This window comes from Ornithorhynchus anatinus, chromosome 2 (assembly GCF_004115215.2).
Source record: "Ornithorhynchus anatinus isolate Pmale09 chromosome 2, mOrnAna1.pri.v4, whole genome shotgun sequence".
NCBI lineage: Eukaryota > Metazoa > Chordata > Mammalia > Monotremata > Ornithorhynchidae > Ornithorhynchus > Ornithorhynchus anatinus.
In genome coordinates, this window is record NC_041729.1 from 89235680 (window position 1) to 89263250 (window position 27571).

At 47.2% G+C, this 27571-nt stretch overlaps 1 protein-coding gene across 3 annotated transcripts in view; it reads right to left on the bottom strand.

The window, feature by feature from the left end:
* Positions 1-6798: 6798 nt before the first annotated feature.
* Positions 6799-27571, bottom strand: part of PDE7B (phosphodiesterase 7B) — a 471343-nt gene continuing 450570 nt past the window's right edge. For all 3 annotated transcript variants that reach the window (XM_029058083.2, XM_007672935.4, XM_016228527.3), the window contains 4 exons: positions 25737-25881; positions 19904-20000; positions 12288-12368; positions 6799-10453 (listed from right to left, as the gene is read on the bottom strand). In XM_029058083.2, coding sequence (XP_028913916.1) covers positions 10206-10453; positions 12288-12368; positions 19904-20000; positions 25737-25881 — 571 coding nt within the window. In that variant the 3' untranslated portion in view covers positions 6799-10205. The remainder of the gene's footprint in view (positions 10454-12287; positions 12369-19903; positions 20001-25736; positions 25882-27571) is intronic.

Sequence of the window (27571 nt, forward strand, 5' to 3'; positions counted from 1 at the left end):
AATCTAGGCTAATCTCATTTCCTTCTGCATCCTTGCTTCGAAACCATTCTGCTCAGGCCGTGTGGCAGGTGATCTTGATACTCCAAAAGAATAACTTTCAGGGCTTCGCCCAAGTTTGCTCCTAGATTACAGATGTCCCTCTGAACATATGTCATGATATATTCATTCATTCCATAGTATTTGAGTGCTTACTATGTGCAGAGCACTGTACTAAGCACTTGGGAATGTACAATTTGGCAACAGATAGAGACAATCCTTGTCCATTGATGGGCTCACAATCTATGACAGGGATATATCTTGTTTAGAACATAGCTGCTCCTTGGGGTCCCTAGAAGAGAGATCTAACTGGGCTTTGCATCCTGCCCCCTCTCCTTTGGCTCTGGATTACTGGATCAGACTGTGTCCAACCCCATTATATTCTATCTACACCGACGCTTAGAGTGTGCCTAGCACATAGTAAGTGCTTAACAAATACCCTCATTGTCAATTATTATTAAAATTATCAGAAACATCTCTCCTCTGATCAAGACCACTTAGAAAGTAAGTCATCAAACAACTAGGAAAACTTCAAGTTTGTAAAAAAAAAAAAATGTGTGGAGAGTTTTGAGCTGGCTTTCTAGGCCTGTACTATTTGAAGAGAGAATAATTGGGAGGACTGGTATTAATTAAGCCAGGAGGGGTTAGGTTTTCTTTTTAAGATGTAGTGGCAGCAAGCTTTTATCCAAATGGCTTTCTTTCATCTCATCCCCAGCATGGTGTCGAAGCCTGCCTCTATCTGCTTTGTGCTACTAGCTTCCATATAAGCAGGGCTGTTGCCTGTTGGCTTCATCGGTGGAGGAATTCAGAACAAGGGAGCGTGCCGGGGAGACAAAACCCCAAAAGAAAGTGTATTGCTTGTGGCTTGGAGGGAGGAGGAATAATCGAACATGAAATCTTAGGCTCAAGCCCTCCCAGATCTAAAAGGAACCCTTGATAAGTATCTTCTCAACATTCCCCCCTCTGTTCTCTAGTTTCCCTCTTCAGATTTCCTCGGGGTGAGAGAGTTTTCCAAAGCGATCATCATTTTTAGAACTTGATCTGAAGCTCTGGCCACTGCTACATGGGAGGGGAGGAGGGAAGGAATGGACAAAGGTCTGGACTGAAAGTTTGTGTGGGCAGAGAATGTATCTCCCAACTCTGTTATATTGTACTTTCTGGAGCATTTAGTACATTGGTCTGCACACAGTAAATACTCACTCAGTACGATTGATGGGTTGAAAGAGAAGGAAGGAGTTCCTGTAGCAGGCTTCCTTTTCTCTCCATCCCCTTTCAGACCCAGTTCTACTTTCCTTAAGATCTGAAGACTCATTCGAGCAAGACACACAAGGGATCTTCTAGTAATGGAGAGGTGTTTCCTCTTTATGTTTTTAGGGTCTGTGACTCCACCACGCCAGTTTAATTCCCAAGTCCACCTCCCAGCTGACAATTCAAAGACGTTTCGGACATTGCGGGATTTTTATTCGAGAAGCCCTTGCTTGGCTTTGGGGTCAGAGACCTTTCCACACGTCCTATACTTTTATGAGGATTTCTGAGACCTATGGGTATCACCCCCAATCTGGGGCCGTCCTAACACAACTGGAGCCTATAAGTCATCCTTGAGTTGTGTCTTCCAGAACGTGCTGTGTAAACATTTCCCTAAATGTGGGTTTCTTCTAACAATAAACCAGAGCCACCACATCTGTGACGTTTTTTAAAATTTTATTAGTTGCCATCTTCTGAAATGATGAATACTTACAGCAGTATGTTTTAAAAGATACAGTTAAAGTTCTTTGTTTAATTCTTGGCCTCACTGCTTAGCTGTCACAGCATTTTCACATACTCTATTGCTTTACCTTTCAGCTGGATTCATGTGACATATCACATATATACACATATATCCATCTAATGAACGTGTATGCAGATATAATATGTTGTACCACCAACCTGGCATTTTATACAAATGATCCGACTTTGGCGTATAAAGTTTAGCAATATACTTTACATCTGATCCAACCTCTTCACCTTCTCTGTGTAAAAGTATATTTTCAAGTGTACCTAAAATATATGCTGAAATATTACAAAGGACAACAATCATTTGTGACCGAAAGACAAATACGTATGTATTCATACCTATACATACATGTAATAATAATAGCGCGATCCATGATCACCCGCTAGCACAGCTTTCACTTTATGGATATGTACTAGTTGTCTTAAGTACTCGGGGTCAGTTTCTCATTACAGCCGTAGCCCTTTGGGGCCCGATTCTTGGCTGGTATTCAACCCAAATAGACAGTTCCCATAGCGTAATAGGATGAGGATCTGACCATTGGAGCCTTCCTGTGGCTCAGCCTGTCCTGAGAAAGGGATTTAACCACTCGCTCGACTCAGCTGCCTTGATGGGGGTGGCCAGAGAGGAAATACACTGCTTCGAGTGCAGCGACTGTTGTATGGAGTGGGTTTTGTTCTGAATTAGAGAGGCAGCTGCCGTTAAGCTACATTAGTGGTCGAGTTTTGGTTGAAATCACTCTATAGACCAGAAATATGTCCTAATGGCGAGCAGGCTGACCCATGAAGCCATCACAGCTGAGTCTGAGATTAAGAGGAAATTTAAGCTTTATGAGAAACTGTTTTCCTTTTACATTTAAAAAGGACCCAGATGTAAACAGGATCTGTCTCATCTCCCAAGACCATTTAGAGCGGTAAGAAGGATTTTATTATACTTCCAACAATGTTACTGTAGGTTACTGAAAGATCCCGTTGGGTCATTTATCTCATCCGTGGCCACACTAAACTCTCTACCCTTCAATCACTTGGGAGTTTTGTCTCAGTATCATATTTGTTCTGCGGGTCTGACAATCACCCCAACACAGTTTATTGAGCTCTTCTTTCCCATGATTCTTGAAAAACTGGACTTCCTGAGAATTCCATTTGCTCTGTGAAACATTCAGTATTCTCCCAGCTAATCATCCCGAAGCTGGGAATCTGTAAAACCCCTTTAATGGGCTCCTCCATTTGTCCAAAACATTACTGAGCCGAAGGTTCGGGTTTCCTTGGAGATTGTTAGAAGTGAATCAATCCATGAAAGTAACCACACTGAGCAGTTGTTTTTCAATTTTCTCTGGAGTTATACCTTTGTGGAAAGGCATAAAAGATTGGCACAGAATTGCTGTAGTCAGTTTAAGTTGACCAGCCCTGGTGTCGGGAAGATTCAATCAATCAGTGGTATTTATTGAGCGCTTGCTCTGTTGTGCAGGTCACTGTACAATATAACAGACGCATTGCCTGCCCACAACAAACTTACAGGCTAGGGGGTCAATCTAAAACTAGTGACTTGAAAATTAGGAGGAGTTCAGAGCCACTCATCTGTTTCCAATCTTTTCTCAGTTAGCGCTGCCTAATTTAAAGCTGGAAAATGCACACCTATGGTATTCTAAAATGGGGCTTGCCTCTTCTGAGGTGACTGTTTGCTACGTGACTAACCTTAGCAGGATGTTCCTACTGTTCTCCTGTTTTTTAAAGAGGAGAACTGGGATACGACATGAGGCCGATAGACTGTGTCTCTGGTGGTTAGCATAGGATTCTTTTCTCCCAGGGCTGCTTTCATTCATTCAGCGTTAGTTTTTGAGCCCTTACTGCGTGCAAAGTATTGTACCAAGCACTTGGGAGAGTACAGTGTAACAATAAACAGACACATTCCCTGCCCACAACGGACTCACACAAGGTAATCTTCTTTTCCCTTTGGAGAAGAGGAAACACGGTAGGAACTCTGCCCTTCACAGCAGGGACGTGACCAAAAGTTTAACCAGGCCCTTAAATAGGTATTAGACGCTTACCTTTACTGAGTATAAAGGACAAGCCCGGGGCAGTTAAGAGGAGGCTTCAGGTCAGGATCTCAACTGCAGCTGCTTCATCTATTTTAGGTTAAAAAACAGTTTGTCAACTCCTATTCTGGAGTTCATCCACATACCTCTATTTCTAGAGGCAGCAAAATGATGGGGAGATAGAGAAAAAAGACCAAGGTACGAGTTGGAGGTGAGTCAAATGTCTGCAGTCCTCATCGATAAGCCTGGAATCTGCTCGACTGGGAGGAATTTTAATGGTCATTGAAAGCGTGGGTGAACTGGTATGTTTTATGATGCTAGCTGAAAGTTAGGTTTACCTTATCTTTAGGTTGGAATCCACAGCCTACTATAGCATCACAAAGAAATCGAGTTCTGCTGATTTTCCTACTTTGTTAGATGGAAGGAGACAACGCTTTTGGTCTTCACCCATATTTTTACACGGCTTAGTGGATAGAACACAGGTCTGGGAGTCAGAAGGATCTGGGTCCTAATCCTGCTTCTGCCACTTATCTGCTGTGTGACTTTGGGCAAGTCGCTTAACTTCTCTCTGCCTCAGTTACCTCCTCTGTAAAATGGGGATTAATTCTGTGAGCCCCATGTGGGACGCAGACCGTGTCCAACCTGATTAGCTTGTATTTACCCCCTTAGTACAGTGTCTGGCACACAATTGGCATTTAACAAATACCATAAAAAAAACAACCAAAAGATCCACCATGCAAGATCTCCAAGAACCTCTTTATTCATTTAGACCATTCGTTTTGCTCACACTTTCACATTAAACTAATTAACCCTTTTGGGCTACGTCTCCCTTTACAACACATGCAGTTGCACTTTAGTTATCACGAAAGAGAAATCCCTACGACCTTTCCGCCTCTCGGATCCTCAAGATACAAAGGCTTTGAGTGGCCTTGCCAACCCTAGATAGGATGAGGCAAATAATTTTTTCAGAGAAGCCCAGAGGCAATCTTGGGAAATGTCGGAATAACCAGTCTCCCTCAAGATGCCCAAAGTTCAGCTGTGGCGCACCTCACTTGAGGTGAATTACTCCAGAGAGAATCCTCACTAGCCTGGCCGGAAGGACCTTGTCAACCCCGGGGGGTAATGTTCAACTTACCACTGCGTCTCTACAAGGAGCCTGGGCCTATGCTCTTGCCTTAAATTCAGCTTGGATGTTTGAAAGTACTTGTGTCCTCCGTCTGCTACACACCAAACAGTGGGCGGCTGCGGCAAGCCTGTCCCGGAGGTCCTACACTGGGGACAAGAAGCGCATTCTGCCTCCGTCCAAGGGGAAAGCCAGGGTGGAGCCCAAGCAGCACCCGCTCCCACAGTCCATCTGGCGAGCGACTGCTGCCAAGGGTTCTGGGGAAAAGCCGGCAGCTCTCCTCTCGGAGAAGAGTCTGGCTGTAGGATCTGAGGCAGAGATGCTCAGATGAGACCACACACAGATAATCGGTTCGGTCAGCAACAGGGTTGAAGTGGGCGTTAGTTTATTTTAGGGATCGTTGCCCTAGAAAGATTTCCCGGAGAATTTACGTGCCTGAAGACACGTCAATTAAACCTCCTCTCTGACCTTGGAGGAGAGTGGCCGAGTTGCTGGAGAATCAGTGAGGAAATGGAGTGGGGTGAGGGTATGGGGAAAGGATTTGAGTAATTGGTTGCAGGTGTGGATTCTTACGCAGCCTTACAAATAAGAGCCAAAAACTAAACAGCTTGTTGCCTCACCTGAGTCCACCCAGGAGGAAAGCAGAGTAGTCCACCAAATCAACATATGTGGCATAAATTGTTACTTGCCACGGGGCCAGTAGCTATTTGCAAAGCCACTTCTAAGCCAGAAACCTCAGGATGCTAAGGGATCGATCTGTGAGCTCCTTGAAAAACAAACTTTAATGAGCAGAGGCATTTTGGGTTACAAAACCCTTCTGACACCACCATTTGCAATATTCGGGAGACAGGACTCAGGGCTCCCTGCCTTCATTAATATTTTCCTCTCAGGTATGAATCCTTGTGGGTCTATTCACTTTTGGCTTCTCCTGCAAGAGGGTATTTCAGATGTGCTCAGATGCACCTTAGAAAGGCCATATGGGACCTGAGATTTTTGAACTCGAGTTTTCTAGCGGGGGTTTTAAATTTTCATCGGCTGCTTCAGTGAAGGAGAGATGGCGCTCCTGCTCATACACAAATGTTGTTTTTATTTTTATCTACCCAAGAGCTAAAGAGATTGGAATGAAAAACTAGATAAAATTTTAATGGAGAGAAAGCAAAGGGAGTGGCTTAAGTATAGGGAAGATGGTGAGAAGCTGCTTTTTTTTTTTCTCTCATTGCAGGAGAGATTTAAGAAACTGTTTCTTCAGGACTGTTTAATTGTGCTTTGTGGACTGTGTCTTCAACAGATAGCCCTGAAAGGCTCTGGGGAGGTTTTTGTCCATCTAGAACGGTCTTTTTTATTATTAATAATTATGGTATTTGTTAAGCGCTTACTATGTGCCAGGCAATTGAGTTATGTAAGACCCAGTCATTCGTGTGGTTCCTGGCCATGAAAGGGAAAGGCAGGAGTCTGAATAGCTGGAAGCTGCACTACCTCTAGGTGAAGCCATGCGTAAGCATGACAAACTTCTAATTGTGATGCTTTTACTTTCCCCTGCTTATTGCTGTGGCTCGGAATGGAAAATGAAGCACTGGTTTGGATCATGGCGTTCTAACTTCTGTTTGTGCTGGGTTCCTCCTTACTGTGAAAATTAGTAGAGCTGTGCCCTGAATAAATGGATGAGAAGTAGGATGGCTCAGATAATGGGCATCCCAGCTGCACCACGCGTCTGCCGCGTGACCTTGGGCAAGTCGCTTCATTTCTCTGTGCCTATTACCTCAGGTGTAAAATGGGGACGAAGACTGTGATCCCCATCGGAGACATGGACTAGGTCCAACCCGATTAGCTTGTATCTACCCCAGCACTTAATACAATGTCTGATGCATAGTAAGCGCTTAACAAATGCCATAAAAAATATATATTTTCTGTCACTGCCCCCATAGGATAGTTAATAAACAGAAAAGTCAAAGCTGACCTCCAACAACTTGGATAGGTTTGGCTGCAAAGTCCAGTTTACGCATGAAGTTTTAGGGGAAATTTGGTGAATCTACAAGTTCATAACCCAGTCCAAAATCAAGGGCTAATTTGCACTGCTTTAGTAAAGTTCCCAAGAGCAGGCCAAGCTATGGATGCTCTCCAGATGACACTATTGAGGATTCCTATTGGGATCCTGAACTCCAAGAGGGTAGGCTTCAATTCTTATCTAGTCCAACTATGGATCAGACCTGAGCCCAGGGCTATGGGTTAGCAGGAGCTTCACAGATAGCATAATATTTGATTCATAGTATAATATTTTGATTCTTCACAGCTGTTTCAAAGTCCTTATCTGGCTTAAGGAAATGTCCTCTTTCAATTTTATCTTCAGTCCACCCCTGCAACCTCTCAGTCACTAACATAATCTCCTCAAGCAATAAAATCAAGTGTCGTTCATTTCTGATTCTCATTGGAATGATGATGGTGTGGGTAAAAGAAAACAAATAATCTCAAAGGCCTTTTTTTTCTGATTGTTTCAACTGTCTGGCCAAGTCATCTGACAGGTGCTAATTTAGCATGGAAATGCATTAGTTTGATTTCCTTTCCATTTTTCTGCCTGTTTTCTGATATGGATCAAAATGAGTGGGTTTAATAATCAAAAGACAAGGCAGCAGACGCAATGCAGGGAATGCATAATCTACAAATGGAGTGCGTTTTGAGCTTCTTAGTGTAAGAAAAAGCAACTCTATTTCATAACGTAAGAAAGAGGTCTTGGTTAAACAAGAGGAAATACTAATATTGGCTACAAATAGATGTTTCCTGGACCAGCCTCCCCTCAACCAACCCCAAGCCATAATTTCTTTTTTCTAGAGACTCTCTTAGATGTAAGCTATTCAAAGGCCTCAGGTGGCTTTCTCCTGTGTAATCAAGCTAAATTGGAGCTTGCCGTTGGGCTTTACAATCAGAAGTATCTCCAAATCTAGGTTTTCCTTGCCCACAATAAATCCAATAGTTTCAAAGATTACGATAAACAACCTGAATTATCCCAAGAATGTCAGTTTGTAGCCAGCCAACAAAACTGCGCTGCGGTCTCACAACCGGACCATTTGCCTAGAAAATCTATCAATTTCTTCTCCTGACTTTCATAATCCAATGGTCAAAACTTTTGTTTCATCACCCGATAGCCTCTTCTGTTACGGCACAAACCTAAACCAGTTCTCCCGCTAAGCTTCTGTTTTACTCTTTCCAAGATAATCATTTCTCTTGAATTCTGGCTTTTTCCTACAAGACCTTTATGAAAACTTCAACATATGAAAATGGATGCTTAAGAGAACCAAGAAAATAAGTTAGCTACTTTGAATGTGTAAAACTTGAGCATTTAAATAATGACAGAATTGACTGACACCCCTGTAATAAACCTTAAAGAAAAAAAAATAGCTCTCAGTGCCCACTACTCTAGCTTGATTTGGAGCTCCTGCTATGTCTAGGAGTAGGACATACCCAAAGAGGGGAGGCCCCAGAAAATACGAGAACCCCACCATGGGTTGAGCCTAATGGATGGATCACGTAGCAAGTCATTGGATGAAGCACAGTGGAACCAAACGGCTGAAGATACAAGGGGCTCAGCCAAGTGAGAGCTGTAATTAATTAGCCACGATGAACTTCATCAGCAGGCGCAAAGGCTGTCGATCACAGAATATCATCCTTCCTTAAATAACCACAAAGCATTAAGGGGAGGGGACAAACAGCTAGGTATTTTTAGGGAGCGAGGAAAACGAAACGAGTTACTCTCAAGACCAAAAGAATGAATCCAACACAGAGGGACCACGGGATACCGTAACAGACGAAACACGGATTGTCTAAAGCTGCGAACGTGACAAGTCACAACGGGTCCCTTTGGGGGTCTGCACACCGTCAGGTTCCGTAGCAAGGGTCTAACAAACACAAGCTCATCAGCTGGCATGGCTAAAATCGACTGTGTAACATCGCTGTAACGTTTACTTCAGGCTTTGGGTAAGAACCCATTCGAAAGGATGCCCAGAAACATAGATTAAACAACATGGTCTCAAGCGGAATGCACGTGAAGTTTCAAAAGAGGAAAAAAGACGACGACGACGACGACAACGGAAAGGGCCCACCATCCTCATTCTGCGGGGAGCAGGAAGATGCAGATGGAAAGACGATTCAGAAACACAGCTGTGGCGCTACAAGGACGGTAGCTATCAGAAGATGAGAGACGGTAAAAGTTAAGGCCATTATCTGCAAACGATAGTGTATTAATAAACTCTATACCATATTTACAAATGCTTTCTCTCGTATTAAAACTAACAGTATTCTGTTCACAGTGCCATTGTTTATACAGGTAGCAATCCCGTAATACTTAAGAATCTTGGCATGGGAATCAGTAGCGCTTTGTATTTACAGGAAATGTACACGTGTGAATATAAACATGTCATTGAAATTGAGTCGTCAAAAAGGACAGATCAGCTAACGGTGCAAAGGACTGTGCCGAGCATCACCTTCTCCACCGAGTCGATGGGAGACCCCGTTGGTTGAATCGAGAAGATGCCAGCCTCTTACCTAAAGTGGCATAAAAATTATTAACAAAATGAGCCGTCTCCTGGTCAGGTGGGTACACCGAGAAATCTCAGTCCGAGGTTTTTAGATCCACCGTCTAGTGCACGGAATAGAAAAGTTAAAAAGGGTTTATTTATTATTATCATTATCATCATTATTAATAAAATAAAGAGGTTCTCTCTTGCTCTCTTTAGTGCCGGGCCATTATCCGCCGAGTTCCGAATATGCTGGTGGCTTGACGTGGGGGCGTAGCGCGCTGGCCGGAAACCGCGCGAGATCTGGGGCCCGGGGCCGGCTGCGCGTCCCAGCCGGGGCGAGTGGAGCCCGGACGTTGGAGTTGGTCTTCCTGACTCTCTGAACTACCCCCCCCCGCCCCCGCAAGTTGCTGGCCTTCTCCTGGGACCAGCGGCCGCCCAGCTGAATGGAGTTCCTCCTCGAACGGACTCCTGACCGGGAGGGCGGAGGGCAGAGGGCACCCGATCTACCCTTGGAGAGCCGGGGGAATCCCCGAGAGCACAACAATGAAACCCAGGAGTCGGGTGGGTCGATAAAGGAGGGTCTCTAGAGCTCCGTCTTCCTCTTTGTTTACCTTTGCCCACGCTTGACGGGGGTGCCCACCACACCCGCGGGTTTCTCGCTCACCAGACTAGGTCCTGACCCGCCAAGGAAAGACGGCAAGGCCGTGGAAGAGACCCCGGAGCCCAGCACTAAGGGGTCTCCCCTTCCGTGAAAGTCTGCTCTTCATTTTCAGTCACCGGGCTTGAGTGGTCACCGCTGCCGCCGCCCTCGTCGTCGCCACCCCCGCCGCCGTCGCCGCTGTGCTGTTTGTGGAGCAGACCCCTCCACTTGGCCTTGTTGCGCGTGAGGTGGCTCAGCATGTTTTCAGACAGGGGAGTGTCTCCGGTAAACTGGGCCCATTCCTCGAAGAGCGGCTCGACAATGTACGTCATGAAACCTGGGGAAACACGAAGAGGGCCTTGTCGGGACACGGGTTCCGCCATTCTCTTGGCGTTCAGGTGCGGGTGCGTGTGTGTATGTAGAGGTTGTGACTGATAATCCAGGGCCCTGCAGTCCAAAACTCCCTAAAATCTCCTGCCCCTGCTGAGAGGTTAATAACTTAAGAGAAACAGTGGCTATTGGATAGGCCAAAAAATGACACTAGAAACCTGCTTATATTTTCTGAATCTGAGCTGGCACCTCTGAGGTGGATGATTATTATTATATTTATTAAGTGCTTACTATGCGCCAAGCACAGTTCTAAGCACTGGGATAGATAGAAGTTAATCAGGTTGGACACAGTACCTGTCCCACATGGGGCTCACAGCCTAAGTGGAAGACTCAGTATAAACCAAGTGAAATAAACCAGCGTGGCTCAGTGGAAAGAGCCCGGGCTTGGGAGTCAGAGGTCATGGGTTCGAATCCCGGCTCCGCCACCTGTCAGCTGTGTGACTGTGGGCAAGTCGCTTAACTTCTCTGTGCCTCAGTTCCCTCTTCTATAAAATGGGGATTAAGACTGTGAGCCTCACGTGGGACAACCTGATTACCCTGTATCTCCCCCAGCGCTTAGAACAGTGCACTGCACATAGTAAGCGCTTAACAAATACCCTAATAATAATTATTATTATAAGCCATAAAGCAATGGTAAACAGGAGGCTTGTCTGGATTTTATATTGTGACAAAGTATGAACTTGTCACTGCTTTTTGTGACTGCTTTTTCTCCATCGTTGCCACTTCCAGGCATTTTGGTGTTCCCATTCATTCAGTCATATTTAATATTTAGTGAGCACTCACTGTGTGCAGAGCACTGTACTGAGCGCTTGGGAGAGTACAGAGTTCTCAGAATGGGGCTGTAGAGGAAGGCAGCACACGGTTCCTCCCACTATGAGAGCCTGCACATGGCAGGCCTCTGGGATAACAACCCCTGACTTGCCCTTAATTTTAGCTTGCGGAGGGAAGGACTGTTTCTGGTCAAACAGGATAGATTGAGCTGCTGATGCATTGTACAGCAAGAGAGGTTAGTGAATCGGAAGTTTCTGCTTCTGGATAAAATGTGCTTTTGACCTCACCTGGAAATTGCCCCAAAACTGGGGTGAAGGATTCCATTCTATGTTGCTACCTCTGCCGTAAAGCATAAGAGAGTCTGGTGCCTTTAAAATGCACATTATTTTATGGTTCCCTCTTTCCTCGATATACAGTACCCTTGCTAAGCCAGCATTGCATCTCCTGTCTCTAGATAAATCACAGCAGAATCTTGTTTCCACTGCAAATTCACTCATTTAATAATAATAATGTTGGTATTTGTTAAGCACTTACTACGTGCAGAGCACTGTTCTAAGTGCTGGGGTAGAGACAGGGTAATCAGTTGTCCCACGTGAGGCTCACAGTCTTAATCCCCATTTTACAGATGAGGTAACTGAGGCCCAGAGAAGTGAAGTGACTTGCCCACAGTCGCACAGCTGACAAGTGGCGGCGTTGGGATTCGAACCCATGACCTCTGACTCCCAAGCCGGGGCTCTTTCCACTGAGCCACGCTGGTTTATTTCTGATTAACTTCTATCTATCCCAGTGCTTAGAACTGTGCTTGGCACATAGTAAGCACTTAATAAATATAATAATAATCAGGCTCTTTACTAAAGAGACTTTATTAAACCTCATGATTCTTTCACTCTTTTAAGGAGTGTCACCCTGGTTATGATAGTTGTGCGGGTGTATGTGTGTGTGTTTGTATGTGGCACACTTCGAAAGAGAATCTCCGACCAACTACACCGAAATAAAAATCCATGGCTCACCTATTTGTATACTGGGTATTGTGTCCTTCTGCTGATTACAAAGAGGACTTATCTCCAATTCAAATTTCCGTTCAAGGTCACCTAAGAAGAAAGGAGAAAAGAGTCAGTCTGTGAGTTTTTAGTTCCCCCCGAACCAGGCTTTTTAAGAACCCTTCCATCTCCGATGGAGAAGCGAACTGTAGTATGAAAACAATCGGAATCTTCCGAATTGCAGGCCCCCTCTTCAGCTCAGGGCAGAATTAACTGTGGTGCTGCGGAGCTGCTGCTCCAAGGTCTGCTTGTCCAGGATCGCTGAGGAGTGAGGAGGCGTCGCTTGCCAGCACCGGAATTGGCTGGACTGAGTGGCCCCTGGAAGTTCCTTAGCTTCCGCTGTGCTGCTGCTTATCTATCCAGCTCCAAGCCAAAGCCACACTGCTGAAATTAGTTCCGAGTGCAGCTTGGCCTCTGAGTCAGCTGGAAAAGGAAGCCAAAGAATTTTCCCTCCTCAAATCCTCAACTCCCTCATCGACCCCTTTAGGGCTTTCAGTCCGGCCCAGATCGTCCCATTACGTCTTCCTACTGGGAGGTGGTGGCCCCCTTGAGGCTTCAGCTTCGAGCAGTCGGAAGCATTTCTTGGATCTGGGATTAAATAAACCAGAGGAAGATGTGCATTCTGGAGAAATCAATGGAAGATGTGGCTATTAATTAAGAGCGACCGGAAATGGACGATCCAGACCCGATGGGGAGAGCTAGTCAGCCGAGACCAGAGTTTTCCAAGGTAATTGCTTTGCAACTAGTAGTAATTTTGCATCCACATGCCAGGGAGGTAATATAATTAATAGTAAACTCATTTTCTAATAGTCTGATACTACATTAGGATAAGGTGAAGGATACGGCGAAGTGAAGATTTAGGGTCCGGATAACGGCCCCCAGGATCTGGGTTCGGTGTCCACCCTCCTCATCTAGGTGGCCAAAGAGAAACATATCATCTCCACAAGGTGTTGCACTACAAGCTCTTTCCCTCTATCATATCTCAGTGTGAGAAGTCTAGACTGTAAGCTCATTGTGGGACGGGAGTGTGTCTGTTTAGTGTTATATTGTACTCTCCCAAGCTCTTAGTACGGTGCTCTGCACACAGTAAGTTCTTAATAAATACAACTGAATGGAAGTCAGGAACACAGTCGGGGGCTATGGGGTTGCACAAAACAATAATTACCCGAGGAATCGGCCAGGCCCAGTCGAGGAAGAAGGACCCCGGATTCCCGGCCAGGGGAGGATGGGGAGACCAGTACTGTAGCCTGCAGCTCCTTGTGGGCAGAGGTCATCTATATCTACCCTTTTGTACTGTGCTGTTTTAAACGCTTAGTACAATGCTCTGCACACAGCAAGCGCTCAATAAATAACTTCGATCGACCAACTGATTCTGATGGGGGTTTGAACTCTGACTTTGTAGTTTTCTATTCTATTTCCAATTTAGGGTCCTGTTCCTCCTGTGTCCCCCATCTTTCCTCCTCTCCCACCCTATTCCTCCCTTGTGACTGAGGCTGAGTCCTTACACTTGGGGCTAACTGCAGGATGTTGAGCACCCAACTTAAAGGAGCACTGTAACTTTTTACTTTATGGTATTTGTTAAGCACTTACTATGTGCCAGACACTGTACTAAGCACTGGGGTAGATACAAGCTATGAGGTCGGACACAGTCTCTGTCCCTCCTAGGGCTCACAGTCTTAATCCCCATTTTACAGGTGAGCTAACTGAGGCAAAGAGAAGGGAATATGTCCCCGCCTTTAAGGACATTTTCAGCTCCTTGTGGACAAGAATCATGACCACCAACTCTATTGCACTGTACTTTCCCAAGCACTTAGTACAGTGCTCTGCATATAGTAAGCGCAGAATAAATACTACTGATTGATTTGATTCATCGGGTGTGAAGCCAAACTGGCTCTAGAACTCATCTGGGTTTCTAGTCAAGGCCCCAAAAGACAGATAAATTTGAACATCTGACTTTTGGTCCCAGGGGTCCTTGCAAAAAGTTCAATAATAATGTGGAAGGGAGGCAGGAGGGAGTCAGTCCATCGTATTTACTGAGCACTCAATGTGTGCAGAGCTCTGTACTAAGCGCTTGGGAGAGTGTAATACAACGATACACGGACACATTCCCTGCCCACAGCGAGAGAGCAAGGGAGGGTGGAGAGAATGGGCTCTGGGCCAGTTCTCTTACGCAGGCAGAGCTCCCACAGAAGCCAAAGCTTGTGAAGCGAAGAGTCCTTGGTTTCCCTGGGAGATTTGCTTGTGGAAAGGGAATAGGATCCGGGCCTTGGTGATTACCGTTCCAGATGTTGTAGGGACAGCTGTCTCCTAGCTGTTCTTTTCTTCTTATAAGGGTAGAGGAGCATGTGTTTTTGTTTCAGAAAAATCACCTCATCCAATTCCCTGCTTGGGGAGGCCTGCCCTTGAGTACCTCTAAGGAATACAATTCCCTAACCTTCTCGGTAAGCCGTTCTAATGTCTATCCAATGCTTACAGTCGAGGATTTTTACTCTGTCGAAACACAATCCTTATTTCAATTGAAATCTGATATTTTTGGTCTGGTCTTCATAGACCAAATGTGCCTTCTGATTTGAAGATTGTTCTCTTGGCCTTTCAGGTGGTGAAGTTCACCTACCAGTGCAATTGTGCTAGGCTGGAAAGGGCAATGGGAGACTGGGATTGTGAGCCCGTTGTCGGGTAGGGATGGTCTCTATTTGTTGCTGAATTGTACTTTCATTCAATAGTATTTATTGAGCGCTTACTATGTGCAGAGCACTGGACTAAGCGCTTGAGATGAACAAGTCGGCGACAGATAGAGACGGTCCCTGCCGTTCGACGGGCTCACGGTCTGATCGGGGGAGACGGACAGACGAGAACGATGGCGATAAACAGAGTCGAGGGGAAGAACATCTCGTAAAAACCGATGGCAGCTAAATAGAATCGAGGCGATGTACATTTCATTAACAAAATAAATAGGGTGACGAAAATATATACAGTCGAGCGGACGAGTACGGTGCCGAGGGGATGGGAAGGGAGAGGGGGAGGAGCAGAGGGAAAGGGGGAAAAGAGGGTTTAGCTGCGGAGAGGTGAAGGGGGGGCGGCAGAGGGAGTAGAGGGAGAAGAGGAGCTCAGTCTGGGAAGGCCTCTCGGAGGAGGTGAGTTTTAAGTAGGGTTTTGAAGAGGGGAAGAGAATGAGTTTGGCGGAGGTGAGGAGGGAGGGCGTTCCGGGACCGCGGGAGGACGTGGCCCGGGGGTCGACGGCGGGACGGGCGAGACCGAGGGACGGCGAGGAGGTGGGCGGCGGAGGAGCGGAGCGTGCGGGGTGGGCGGTAGAAAGAGAGAAGGGAGGAGAGATAGGAAGGGGCAAGGGGATGGAGAGCCTCGAAGCCTAGAGTGAGGAGTTTTTGTTTGGAGCGGAGGTCGATGGGCAACCACTGGAGTTGTTTAAGAAGGGGAGTGACGTGCCCAGATCGTTTCTGCGGGAAGATGAGCCGGGCAGCGGAGTGAAGAATAGACCGGAGCGGGGCGAGAGAGGAGGAAGGGAGGTCAGAGAGAAGGCCGACACGGTAGTCTAGCCGGGATATAACGAGAGCCCGTAGCAGTAAGGTAGCCGTCTGGGTGGAGAGGCCAAGTGCTTAATACAGTGCTCTGCATACAGTAAGTACTCAATAAATACAATCGAAAGAATGAATGCCCCCTTCTCTTCAGATCCTCCCCCCCTCCCCCCCAACTGTTTTGCCTCTAGGCCGGCTTGGCAGCCCAGTAGCAGGATACTCAGGGCAAACACATCACATATCCTTTTCCCTTTGTCTATTTTGCCTGTCTTATGGGGGAGATTAGCATATCAAGTCAAGACAGGATGAAGGTGTTCTTCCCTTAACGGTGGAATTTGATCACCTGGAGCACAAAGCAGGGCCAGGAAACTACCCAGTGGGAATTACTGCTGTCTGTTTTAAAGCATGTATCCCACACTGTGCTCTCTGATCGCGTAGGGATGCCTTACCAACTGTTTAGATGGAAGCCCTGTATTGTGTAGAGTTTGAGTTGGCTTTGACTAGTTGAGGAAATTCTGCCCATCAACCACTGGGCCCTACTAGCACTAGTAGAAGCACTATTGGAAGGAGCTGGTGATTAATGTGCTCAGAACATGCCATAGTTTGGTTGTAGTATGGGACCCTGGGGTGCAGAGGAGGGAAGGGGTAATAATCTCGTGGCTCGGTGGAAAGAGCACGGGCTTTGGAGTCAGAGGTCATGGGTTCGGATCCCAGCTCTGCCACTTGTCAGCTGTGTGACTGTGGGCGAGTCACTTCACTTCTCCGTGCCTCAGTTACCTCATCTGTCAAATGGGGATTAAGACTGTGAGCCCCACGTGGGACAACCTGATTCCCCTGTGTCTACCCCAGCGCTTAGAACAGTGCTCGGCACATAGTAAGCGCTTAACAAATACCACCATTAATCTAGACTGTAGACTGTAAGCTTATTGTGGGCAGGGAACATGTTCTGTTTACTGTTGTACTGGACCCTCCCCAGCGCTCAGTGCAGTGCTCTGCATCCCGCCAGCGCTCAATAAATACGATTGAATTGAATAGTAGTAGAAATAACTTGTATCTGACTTACCCGCTTAAACACGGTGCAGAGTCCCCGAAGTTTTCATCGACAGGAACCAGAGTCTTTAGCACCACAAGCAATCAATTAATGAATCAATGGTATTTATTGAGCACTTAATATGAGCGGAACATTGTACTAAGCTACCGGGAGACTACCATGCAACAGAGTTAGCAGACACTTTCCCTGCCCACCAAGAGCTTATCAGCCTGGAGCATTCACCTCCCTTTGTCACGATCCTTCTGCTCCTCAAGATAGGGGTTTTCTGGCTCTTTCTAACAGAGACACTGCATCCCCAGTTTTTGATCATTCTGCCTGACTGACTCTCCGGTTCTAGAATGCCTCAATTACCTCCATCCTTTGCCAGGGTAGGCCCAGACCTTGACACTCTTAACGGCCCTAACGATTCTGAGGACCAACGGAGAGGGCAGAAACAAAACCTGAAGAAAACCTGCGCAGATTAACTTAAGGAAACAAAACCCACACCCGCTCAAGAATCCTTCCCTGCTACCTCTCTAATTTCTGAATATTCGCTCCCAATGCTAATCACTTATAAATACTATTACCACTACATGGTGAAGACTCTCACCCTGAGTTTCAAATCTGCTTGCTGACTTGTGGGTGGTGGTCGTCTGACTTGGCCCTCTAAGTCAATTGATCAATCACATTTATTGAGCAGTTACTATGTGCAGAGCAATGTCCTAGGTGCTCGGGAGAGTACAACAGAATTAGCGGAAACGTTCCCTGCCCCTAACGAGCTTATAGTCTAAGAGGGGAGACAGATGTTAACATGAATAAATTGGCAATTTATAATACATAATTTAAAGATATGTACGTAAGTGCTAGAGAGTTGGGGGTCGTGCAAATATCAAACGTCCAAACGGCACAGATCCAAGTACGTTGACGATACAGAAGAGGGAGTGAGCTGGGGAAAAGCGGGCTTAATTGGAGAAGGCCTCTTGGAGAAGATGCGACCTTGATAATGCTTTAAAGGTGGTGGTCTAGCGTATACGGAGGGGGAAGGAGTTCCAGGCTAAGGGGAGGATGTGGGGAAAGGGTCAGCAGTGAGACAGTCAAGATCAGGGCACAGTGGGTAAGCTGGCGCTAGAGAAGCTCGGCTATAGTAGATCAATGAGGTGAGGTACGATGAGGCAAGCTGATTGAGTGCTTTAAAGTCAATGGACAGGAGTTTCTACCTGATGCGGAGGTGGATGGGCAGCCACTGAGGACTAGGGAGACATGGACTAAATGTGTTGATAAATGATCCAGGCAGAAGAGTGAAGTATGGATTGCAATGGGGAGATAGATAGAGAAGGCAGAGAGAGATCAGGGAGGAGGCAGATGCAGTCGTCAAGGCAGGATAAGATAAGTGCTCAGATCAGCACGGTAGCAGTTAGGATGGAGAGGAAAGGAAGGATTTTAGCAATGCCGTGAATGTAGAAGACGGGATTTGGTGACAGGTGAAATATGTGGGTGGGACGAGAGAGACAAATCAAAGATGATGCCTCAGGATCTCTCTACCCCATCAAGTCGGAAACATACTTGAGGCTTTTTGACATTAACCTTTTAAGGTTTTTTTCAGGAAAGTAGGTAGATGGGTAGTCTTGGTTGCCACGTTATCCAGGCCTGCCAGGCTTGCCAATGGGCTAACTGTAATAATAATGTTGGTATTTGTTAAGCGCTTACTATGTGCAGAGCACTGTTCTAAGCGCTGGGGGAGATACAGGGTCATCAGGTTATCCCACGTGAGGCTCACAGTTAACCCCCATTTTACAGATGAGGGAACTGAGGCACAGAGAAGTGAAGTGACTAGCCCACAGTCACACAGCTGACAAATGGCAGAGCCGGGAGTCAAACTCATGACCTCTGACTCCGAAGCCCGGCTCTTTCCACTGAGCCACGCTGCTTCCAATTGGTATTTGTTAAGCGCTTACTCTGTGCAGAGCACTGTTCTAAGCGCTGGGGGAGATACAGGGTCATCAGGTTGTCCCACGTGAGGCTCACAGTTAACCCCCATTTTACAGATGAGGGAACTGAGGCGCCGAGAAGTGAAGTGACTAGCCCACAGTCACACAGCTGACAAGTGGCAGAGCCGGGAGTCGAACCCATGACCTCTGACTCCCAAGCCCAGGCTCTTTCCACTGAGCCACGCTGCCAGGAGCCATTAGAACGGAGGTCCCAGCTCATTAAAGGGAAGATCAAAGTTAGAGCGGAACGTTATTAGCATTACCTCCCACCGGCAAACAGGGAAGTCCCTGAGATCCTTGACTTATCTTCTGTCCAATTCGTTGTCCCTCGTTATCTGCGGCTCCTTTTTTTCTCACGATATTTGCTAAGCACTTACTATGCATCAAGCACTGTTCTAAATGCTGGGGTAGATACAAGTTTCACCAAGTTGGACACAGCCCACGTCCCGTATGGGGCTCACACTCTACGTAGGACTTACGCTTGAGGAAACTGAGGCACAGAGAAGTTAAGGTCATACAGCAGGCGAGTCCCAGGCCCATGCTCTATCCAGAAGCAGCGTGGCCTCGTGGGTAGAGCACGTGCTTGGGAGTCAGAAGGTCCTGGGTTCTAATCCCAGCTCAGCCACGTGTCTGCTGTGTAACCTTGGGCAAGTCACTTAACTTGGCTGTGCTTCAGTTTCCTTATCTGTAAAATGGGGATTAAGACTATGAGCCCCATGTGGGACAGGGACTGTGTCTAACCTAATTAGCTTAACTCTACCTCAGAGCTTAATACAGTGCCTGATACATAGTAAGCCCTTAACATATACCACAATCACAACAAAAAAGGAAACAACAACAAAAAAACCAGGCCACACTGCTTCTCTACTTTCTGGACCTGGAAGTCCAACCTGTTCTTTATCAGCCTGCTGAAGAGGGAGGATTTAGGAAAACCAGGGATAACTGCAGAAACAAAAGCCACTGCTGTTAGCCATTTTCCATTTCGTGATGGGGACTGCCCGGGGTGAAAGGAAACAGAGATGCCAGAGCACTGACCTTGCCGGTAGAATTCCTCACAGACCCTTTCACTCCACTGCTTGCTCATCTCCCAGATTCTACAAGGATTGCAAATGTCAGCACACTTGAGTGCGATCTGGAAAGAGAAAAAACAAAACAAAATAGGAGCGTTTTGTCGGGGAAGACAAGCCATTAGCCGGTGACCTTTCAGAGGCAAATCGCTCTGGCTCCGGTGCTCTAAAGAGTTCTGGGTCAGAGGAGTCACTTTCCGGCTGCTACGTGGTGCGAAGTATGCTTTTTCAAAACAAAGCTCCTCCCAAACTCACCTCTTCAGGAAAGAGCACTTATTCGCCGCTTATATTGGATCTTCTACTTATTCATCGCTCCCAATAAAACACCTCTTCAGAGGCCCTAGTTGAATGAGTGGAGTTGACAGCTCCACCTTGAGTCTGTGGAATGGCCTGGGTAAACCCCAAGCAGCAGAAAGGGAGGAAGGCGCCAGGCCAGCCCAGCCCCTCCTTCCGGCCTGGACCCCTGCCCCTGTAGACACTGGTCCGGATGAGGTGGGGACTGGAGCCCGGACCGCGCTTCCCCCGCGGTCTCAGTGGTTGACCTGACTTGTCCCTTTAATGATGTTTAGCTGGCAGGGCGGGGATGGGCCCCGTCTGGGTTTTTGTGTGCAGATTTAAGTAGAGTCCTCATGAGTTACAGTAGTTGGGTTTCGCCCTCCTTTTTCCTGGCGACTCCAGGACTAGCTGTGATTTGGAAAACAGCTCAGGCACCCTGGCCTTACGTTGGCCCGAACCCCAGCTGTTTTCAGCTGCGTTGCCCGGCGCGCTGATATCTTGTTTTTTCCAGAATGATGGGTTCTCCGATGACCGCTGGCGTGACTACTTAATTCTGAGTTCTTCAGATTCGATAGCACAGTTAAATAGCCATTCCTCCCCATCCGCTGAAGTTTGGGCTTGTTCTCTGTTTTGAAATCTCGAGCGTTTCAAAGGATTAGTGCTGTTATTGCTGTGTGACCTTGGGGGCAAGTCACTTGGTCAACTCTGTGCTTCAATTTCCTCATCTGTAAAGTGAGGATTCAGCTTCTGTTCTCCCTCCTATTTAGACGTGGTCCCCACGTGGGACAGGGACTGTGTCCGACCTGATTATCATGTATCTACGGCGCTTGCCACAGAACAAGTATGAATAAAAACCATAATGTCCTAAGGGCTAGAGAGAACATGCAGGCCGGCACAAACTCAGCTCCGTGTTAATGGTCTTGGTGCCATAGGCCTCACATACTCTGGTGAATGTTTAAAAAAAAAACCAACATTCAAAAATAAATCGGCTTTATTATGTTCTTCAAGGATCATTTTAGGCTTATATTAAACCACAGGGCACCAATAGTAATCCATATTTAACCTAAAGCCCTTTTTAAAGAATGGTATTTGTTAAGAGCTTACTATGTACCAGGCACCGTACTAAGCACTGAGATAGATACCAGCTAATCAGGTTGGACACAGTCCTTGTCCCATACGGGGCTCACAGTCTTAATCCCCATTTTAAAGGCGTGCTAACTGAGGCGCAGAGAAATTAGGTGACTTGTCCAAGGTCGCACAGCAGATGAGTGGCAGATTTGGGATTAGAATCCCAGTCCTTCTGACTCCCAGACCCGTGCTTTATCCACTAGGCCATGCTGCTTCCCCTTTCTGTCTGTAGGTCCAATAATAACGTTGGCATTTGTTAAACGCTTGCTATGTGCCGAGCGCCGTTCTAAGCGCTGGGGGAGATGCAAGGTAATTAGGTTGTCCCACATGGGGTTCACAGTCTTAATCCCCATTTTACAGATGAGGTAACTGAGGCACCGAGAAGTGAAGTGACTGGCCCAAACTCACACAGCTGCCAAGTGGCGAAGCCGGGATTAGAACCCATGATCTCTGACTCCTAAGCCCGGGCTCTTTCCACTGTACAGGATAGGGGAAACCAGAAAGAAACATGTCCGTCTGGAGGTCTCTGAGCAATCCTCAGAGTGTCAGGAGCTCGCTGTGGTCAGGGAATGTGTCCGATGTTATATTGTACTCTCCCAAGCGCTTAGTACAGTGCTTTGCCCACAGTAAGCACTCAATAAATACGATTGACTATAGAAACGTTCAAACACCAAAGAATGGGGAACACACCGGAGAATCAATCAATCGGTCATATTTATTGAGTGCTTACTGTGAGCAGAGCAGAGCACCGTACTAAACACTTGGGAGATTTTAATATAGCAGAGTTGGTAGACACGTTCCTTGCCCACAATGAATTTACGGTGTAAAGGGGGATCTTACGGTCTGTACGGGGAGAAGGAGGAAGCACTCAATAAATAGTTGATTGATTGAGGAAGGAGACATGGGGCTCATCAGGGACGAGACATTTGTCTTTTTTTGATGGTATTTATCAAGTGCTTACTTTGTGCCAGGCACTATATTAAGCACTGGGATAGATACAGGTTAATGAGGTTGGACACAGTCCATATCCCACATGGAGCTCACAGTCTTATTCTCCATTTTATAGATGAAGAAACTGAGCCACCGAGAAATTAAGCGGCTCACCTAAGATCACACAGTAGACAAGTGGCAGAGCTGGGATTAGAACCCAGGTCTTCTGACTCCCAGGACTGTGTTCTTTCCTCTAGGCCACGCTGCTTTCTCCAGCACGGAATGAGGTTTTGAGTCTCTCTTAGACAGGTGCATCCATGCATCGCTGTGATGTGTTACTTCCCGGAATGTACCTCCGCCATCCCATTCCTGCTACGGGTGCATGCTGGCCATTCCCTTGGGGACGGGGGAAGGGCGTGGCTCAGTGGAAAGAGCACGGGCTTGGGAGTCATGGGTTCGAATCCCGGCTCTGCCACTTGGCAGCTGTGTGACTGTGGGCAAGTCACTTCACTTCTCTGCGCCTCAGTTCCCTCATCTGGAAAATGGGGATTAAGACTTCACGAGCCCCTCGTGGGACAACCTGATGACCCTGGATCTACCCCAGCGCTTAGAACGGTGCTCTGCACATAGTAAGCGCTTAACAAATACCGACATTATTCCCTTCCAAGATGGGTTGGGGGCTGTTTTTAACCCACAGCAACCCAGGGCTGGAGAAAAGAACTCTGCTCCCTCTGCTCCCTCTACCCCCCCCTTCACCTCTCCGCAGCTAAACCCTCTTCTCCCCGCTTTCCCTCTCCTCGTCCCCCTCTCCCGTCCCACCCCCTCAGCACTGTACTGGTCCGCTCGACTGCATATATCTCCATCACCCTATTTATTCTGTTTAATGAGATGTAAATCACCCTCATTCTATTTATTCGCTATTGTTTTAATGAGATGTTCTTCCCCTTGACTCTACTTACTGCCATCGTTCTCGTCTGTCCGTCTCCCCGGATTAGACCGTGAGCCCGTCAGAGGGCAGGGAGTGTCTCTATCTGTTGCCGATTTGGACGTTCCAAGCGCTTAGTACAGTGCTCTGCACCTAGTAAGCGTTCAATAAATACTATTGAATGAATGAATGAAAGAATGGGAGGGGAAGTGAAGGTGCTGCAAGAGATGCCCCTGAAAATATTGGGCTGAAGCCAAGTGTCCCGTGGCCCAGTAGAGAAGCAGAAGCCTTGTTTAGGTCCTGTGCATTTGTTCTCTAATGTCAATGTGTGAATGTCTCCTTTCATTCATTCAATCGTATTTACTGAGTGCAAACTGTGTGCAAAACACTGTACTAAGTGCTTGGGAGAGTACAGTACAACAACAGACACAATCCTGTCCACAATGAGCTCACAGTCCAGAGGGACTAGTCTCCTGTAAGACACGTCCCCGACCTTCGTGGACGCAGAGCTTAGCACAAAGTGGCAGCGTGGGCCCGGGCGTCAGAAGGGCCGGGATTCTAATCCTGCACCTGCCACTTGTCTGCCGTGTGACCTTGGGCATGTCACTTCACTTCTCTGGGCCTCAGTTCCCTTAACTGTGAAATGGGGATTAATAATAATAATAATAATAATAATAATAATGTTGGTATTTGTTCAGCGCTTCCCATGTGCCGAGCACCGTTCTAAGCGCTTGGGGTAGATACAGGGTAATCAGGTCCCATGCGGGGCTCACAGTCTTAATCCCCATTTTCCAGATGAGGTCACTGAGGCACAGAGAAGTTAAGTGACTTGCCCAAAGCCACATAGCTGACAAGCGGCGGAGCTGGGATTAGAACCCATGACCTCTGACTCTTAGATTACGGGACATTATGTGGGACATGGACTGTGTCCAACCTGCTCATCTACCCCAGTGTTTAGTACAGTGGCTGGCATCTAATAATAATAATAATAATAGTATCTGTTAAGCACTCCCTATGTGCCAAGCACTGTTCTAAGTGCTGGGAGGGAATTCAAGGTCATCAAGTTGTCCCACCTGGGGCTCATAGTCTTAATCCCCATTTGGCAGATGAGGTAACTGAGGCACAGAGAAGTTAAGTGATTTTCCCAAAGTCACACAGCTGACAAGTGGCAGAGGTGAAATTAGAACCCCTGACCTCTGACTCCCAAGCCCAGGCTCTTTCCACTGAGCCATGCTGCTTCTCTAATGAGTAAGTGCTTAACAAATACCTCTCCAAACAAACACTCTTTAGGGAGGCCCTCACTCAAATAAAAGACAATGGGCAGAAAGAAGAAAGTAGATGTTCGAATTTGAAGTATATTTGCATAGTGCTCTCCCTCTTTGATCCCTAACCTCTGCCTTTCTGTTGCCCAGCCCCAAGCTCACAGGGGGGGACCACCACATGGGATGAAGATTCTGGCTCAGGGACAGGGAGAATCCTTGAAGCTTCAGGCTCAGTAGGGATTCAGCCTCATTGTGTCAGGTTTTTTGGAACACTTCCTGCCTCTTCCTGCTCTTTCTCCACCCATTACTAGGCTGCAGTCGTGATATCCTGTTTAGTTCTTTCATTCCAATAGCTTCTTTTGCTCCAGCGAGGCCTACTGGAGTCAAAGGACCTGGGTTCTAAATTCCACATCCGCCTACCGTGTGACCTTGGGCAAGATACTTAACTTCTCTGAGTTTCAGTTTCATCCTCTGTAAAATGGGGATGAAATACCTGTTCTGCGTGCAGAGCACGGTATTAAACGCTTACACTGTGTCTGACCTGATTATCTTCTAAGCCAGCATTTATTACCATGCTTTGAATAGACTACTTAATAGATAGCATTATTATTCCAACCCCCAGATTTTCAGATCAGGCTGGAAATAACCCCTAGCATGGACTATTTTGGAAGCGATTCCCTGTCTTACCAGGCCCCAGGAAGTATGACTAAGTAGAGGGGTGGGAGAATGTGTCTAAATGGAAAAAAAAATGCTCAAATCTCAGGTCTTTGGTTTTTGAGAGTGTTTGCAAATAGGTTTGAGGGGGGAAAAGAGATCATTTCTTCTTCTTTTTGTCTGTCCTGAGCTAAAAATAGGAGGCTTTTCAAATTTCACAGGTGCCATAATGATAGTCACTCTACCAACACATGGTGGAGTGACTCCTTTAGTACTTGGGACAAGATGATCCCTTAGGCGATGCGGGAACAACTGGGAAGCAATTACCAACCAAGCTCTGCACACTGTAAACGCTCAATAAATATCTCCGATGATTGATGAAGGTGACTTAGAAATTGCCGAGACACAGGCAAAAAACAGTGACATTTCCCGCTTGAAGAACATTTTTTGTTTTTCCTCCCCCTCGAATCTTTCTAATAAAGCCGATCACGTCTCTAATTTAAAGTGTGGGGTTAAATCTGGCCAACTTTTTAGTAGCGAGCTAACTAGCATGCTAGAAAACCACCAACTTCCAGCTCTCCCAGTGATTTCTCCCCATCGAATGTGATAGAGAAGGTGTTTTTTACCTGAAGCATAAAATGTCTGTCTTGAGCATCCTCCAGTTTCAAATCCTTGTTGTCCAGATGCGCTTTTAAGCGGGTCAGAAATTCATTCTGTCTATTGATGTCTGTAGCCAGGATCAGGGAACCCAGCTGCTGTTCAATGTCCTGCCTGTGCACACGGGAAAGGGAAAACACCTTTTAAATACGTGGTTGAATCTGTCAGCATCGATGGCAGCCAAATCTCTCCGTTCCTTAAATTCTGCTGTAGGATGAGCGGAAGACAACTCTTTCCTTTCTACAGCCAGTGTATTTTGGGGGGATGCAGCAGCAGAGATAGCCCTCGAATCAGGTTGTACCACCCCCAGCAGCAGGCTGAAAGAGAGGCGGGCCTGGAAGCCCTTCAGAGGTTTTCCTCCTGGAATACGATAGAGGGTTCAAAGTGCTGCTGCTCCCTTCTATCCTCTGGGCCAAGAGGAAAAAGCGCAGCTTCTTCTTAAACCACGGAGCAACTGCCCAAAGCATTATCTGGGGTAGCCTGCCTGCCCATCAGGGGGAGAGGTAGTCACACAGTCAATCGTATTGATAGAGCTCTCACTGTGGGTAGAGCACTGTGCTAAGTGCTTGGGAGAGTATTCATTCATTCATTCATTCAATAGTATTTATTGAGCACTTACTATGTGCAGAGCACTGTACTAAGCGCTTGGGATGAACAAGTCGGCAACAGATAGAGACGGTCCCTGCCGTTTGACGGGCTTACAGTCTAATCGGGGGAGACGGACAGACAAGAACGATGGCGATAAACAGCGTCGAGGGGAAGAGCATCTCGTAAAAACCGATGGCAACTAAATAGAATCGAGGCGATGTACAATTCATTAACAAAATAAATAGGGTAACGAAAATATATACAGTCGAGAGGACGGGTACAGTGCTGTGGGGATGGGAAGGGAGAGGTGGAGGAGCAGAGGGAAAAGGGGAAAATGAGGCTTTAGCTGCGGAGAGGTAAAGGGGGGATGGCAGAGGGAGTAGAGGGGGAAGAGGAGCTCAGTCTGGGAACGCCTCTTGAAGGAGGTGATTTTTAAGTAGGGTTTTGAAGAGGGAAAGAGAATCAGTTTGGCGGAGGTGAGGAGGGAGGGCGTTCCGGGACCGCGGGAGGACGTGACCCGGGGGTCGACGGCGGGACGGGCGAGACCGAGGGACGGCGAGGAGGTGGGCGGCGGAGGAGCGGAGCGTGCGGGGTGGGCGGTGGAAAGAGAGAAGGGAGGAGAGGTAGGAAGGGGCAAGGTGATGGAGAGCCTCGAAGCCTAGAGTGAGGAGTTTTTGTTTGGAGCGGAGGTCGATGGGCAACCACTGGAGTTGTTTAAGAAGGGGAGTGACACGCCCAGACCGTTTCTGCGGGAAGATGAGCCGGGCAGCGGAGTGAAGAATAGACCGGAGGGGGGCGAGAGAGGAGGAAGGGAGGTCAGAGAGAAGGCTGACACAGTAGTCTAGCCGGGATATAACGAGAGCCCGTAATAGTAAGGTAGCCGTTTGGGTGGAGAGGAAAGGGCGGATCTTGGTGATATCGTAGAGGTGAAACCGGCAGGTCTCGGTAACGGATAGGATGTGTGGGGTGAACGAGAGGGACGAGTCAAGGATGACACCGAGATTGCGGGCCTGCGGGACGGGAAGGATGGTCGTGCCATCCACGGTGATAGAGAAGTCTGGGAGCGGACCGGGTTTGGGAGGGAAGATGAGGAGCTCAGTCTCGCTCACGTTGAGTTTTAGGTGGCGGGCCGACATCCAGGTGGAGACGTCCCGGAGGCGGGAGGAGATGCGAGCCCGAAGGGAGGGGGAGAGGACAGGGGTGGAGATGTAGATCT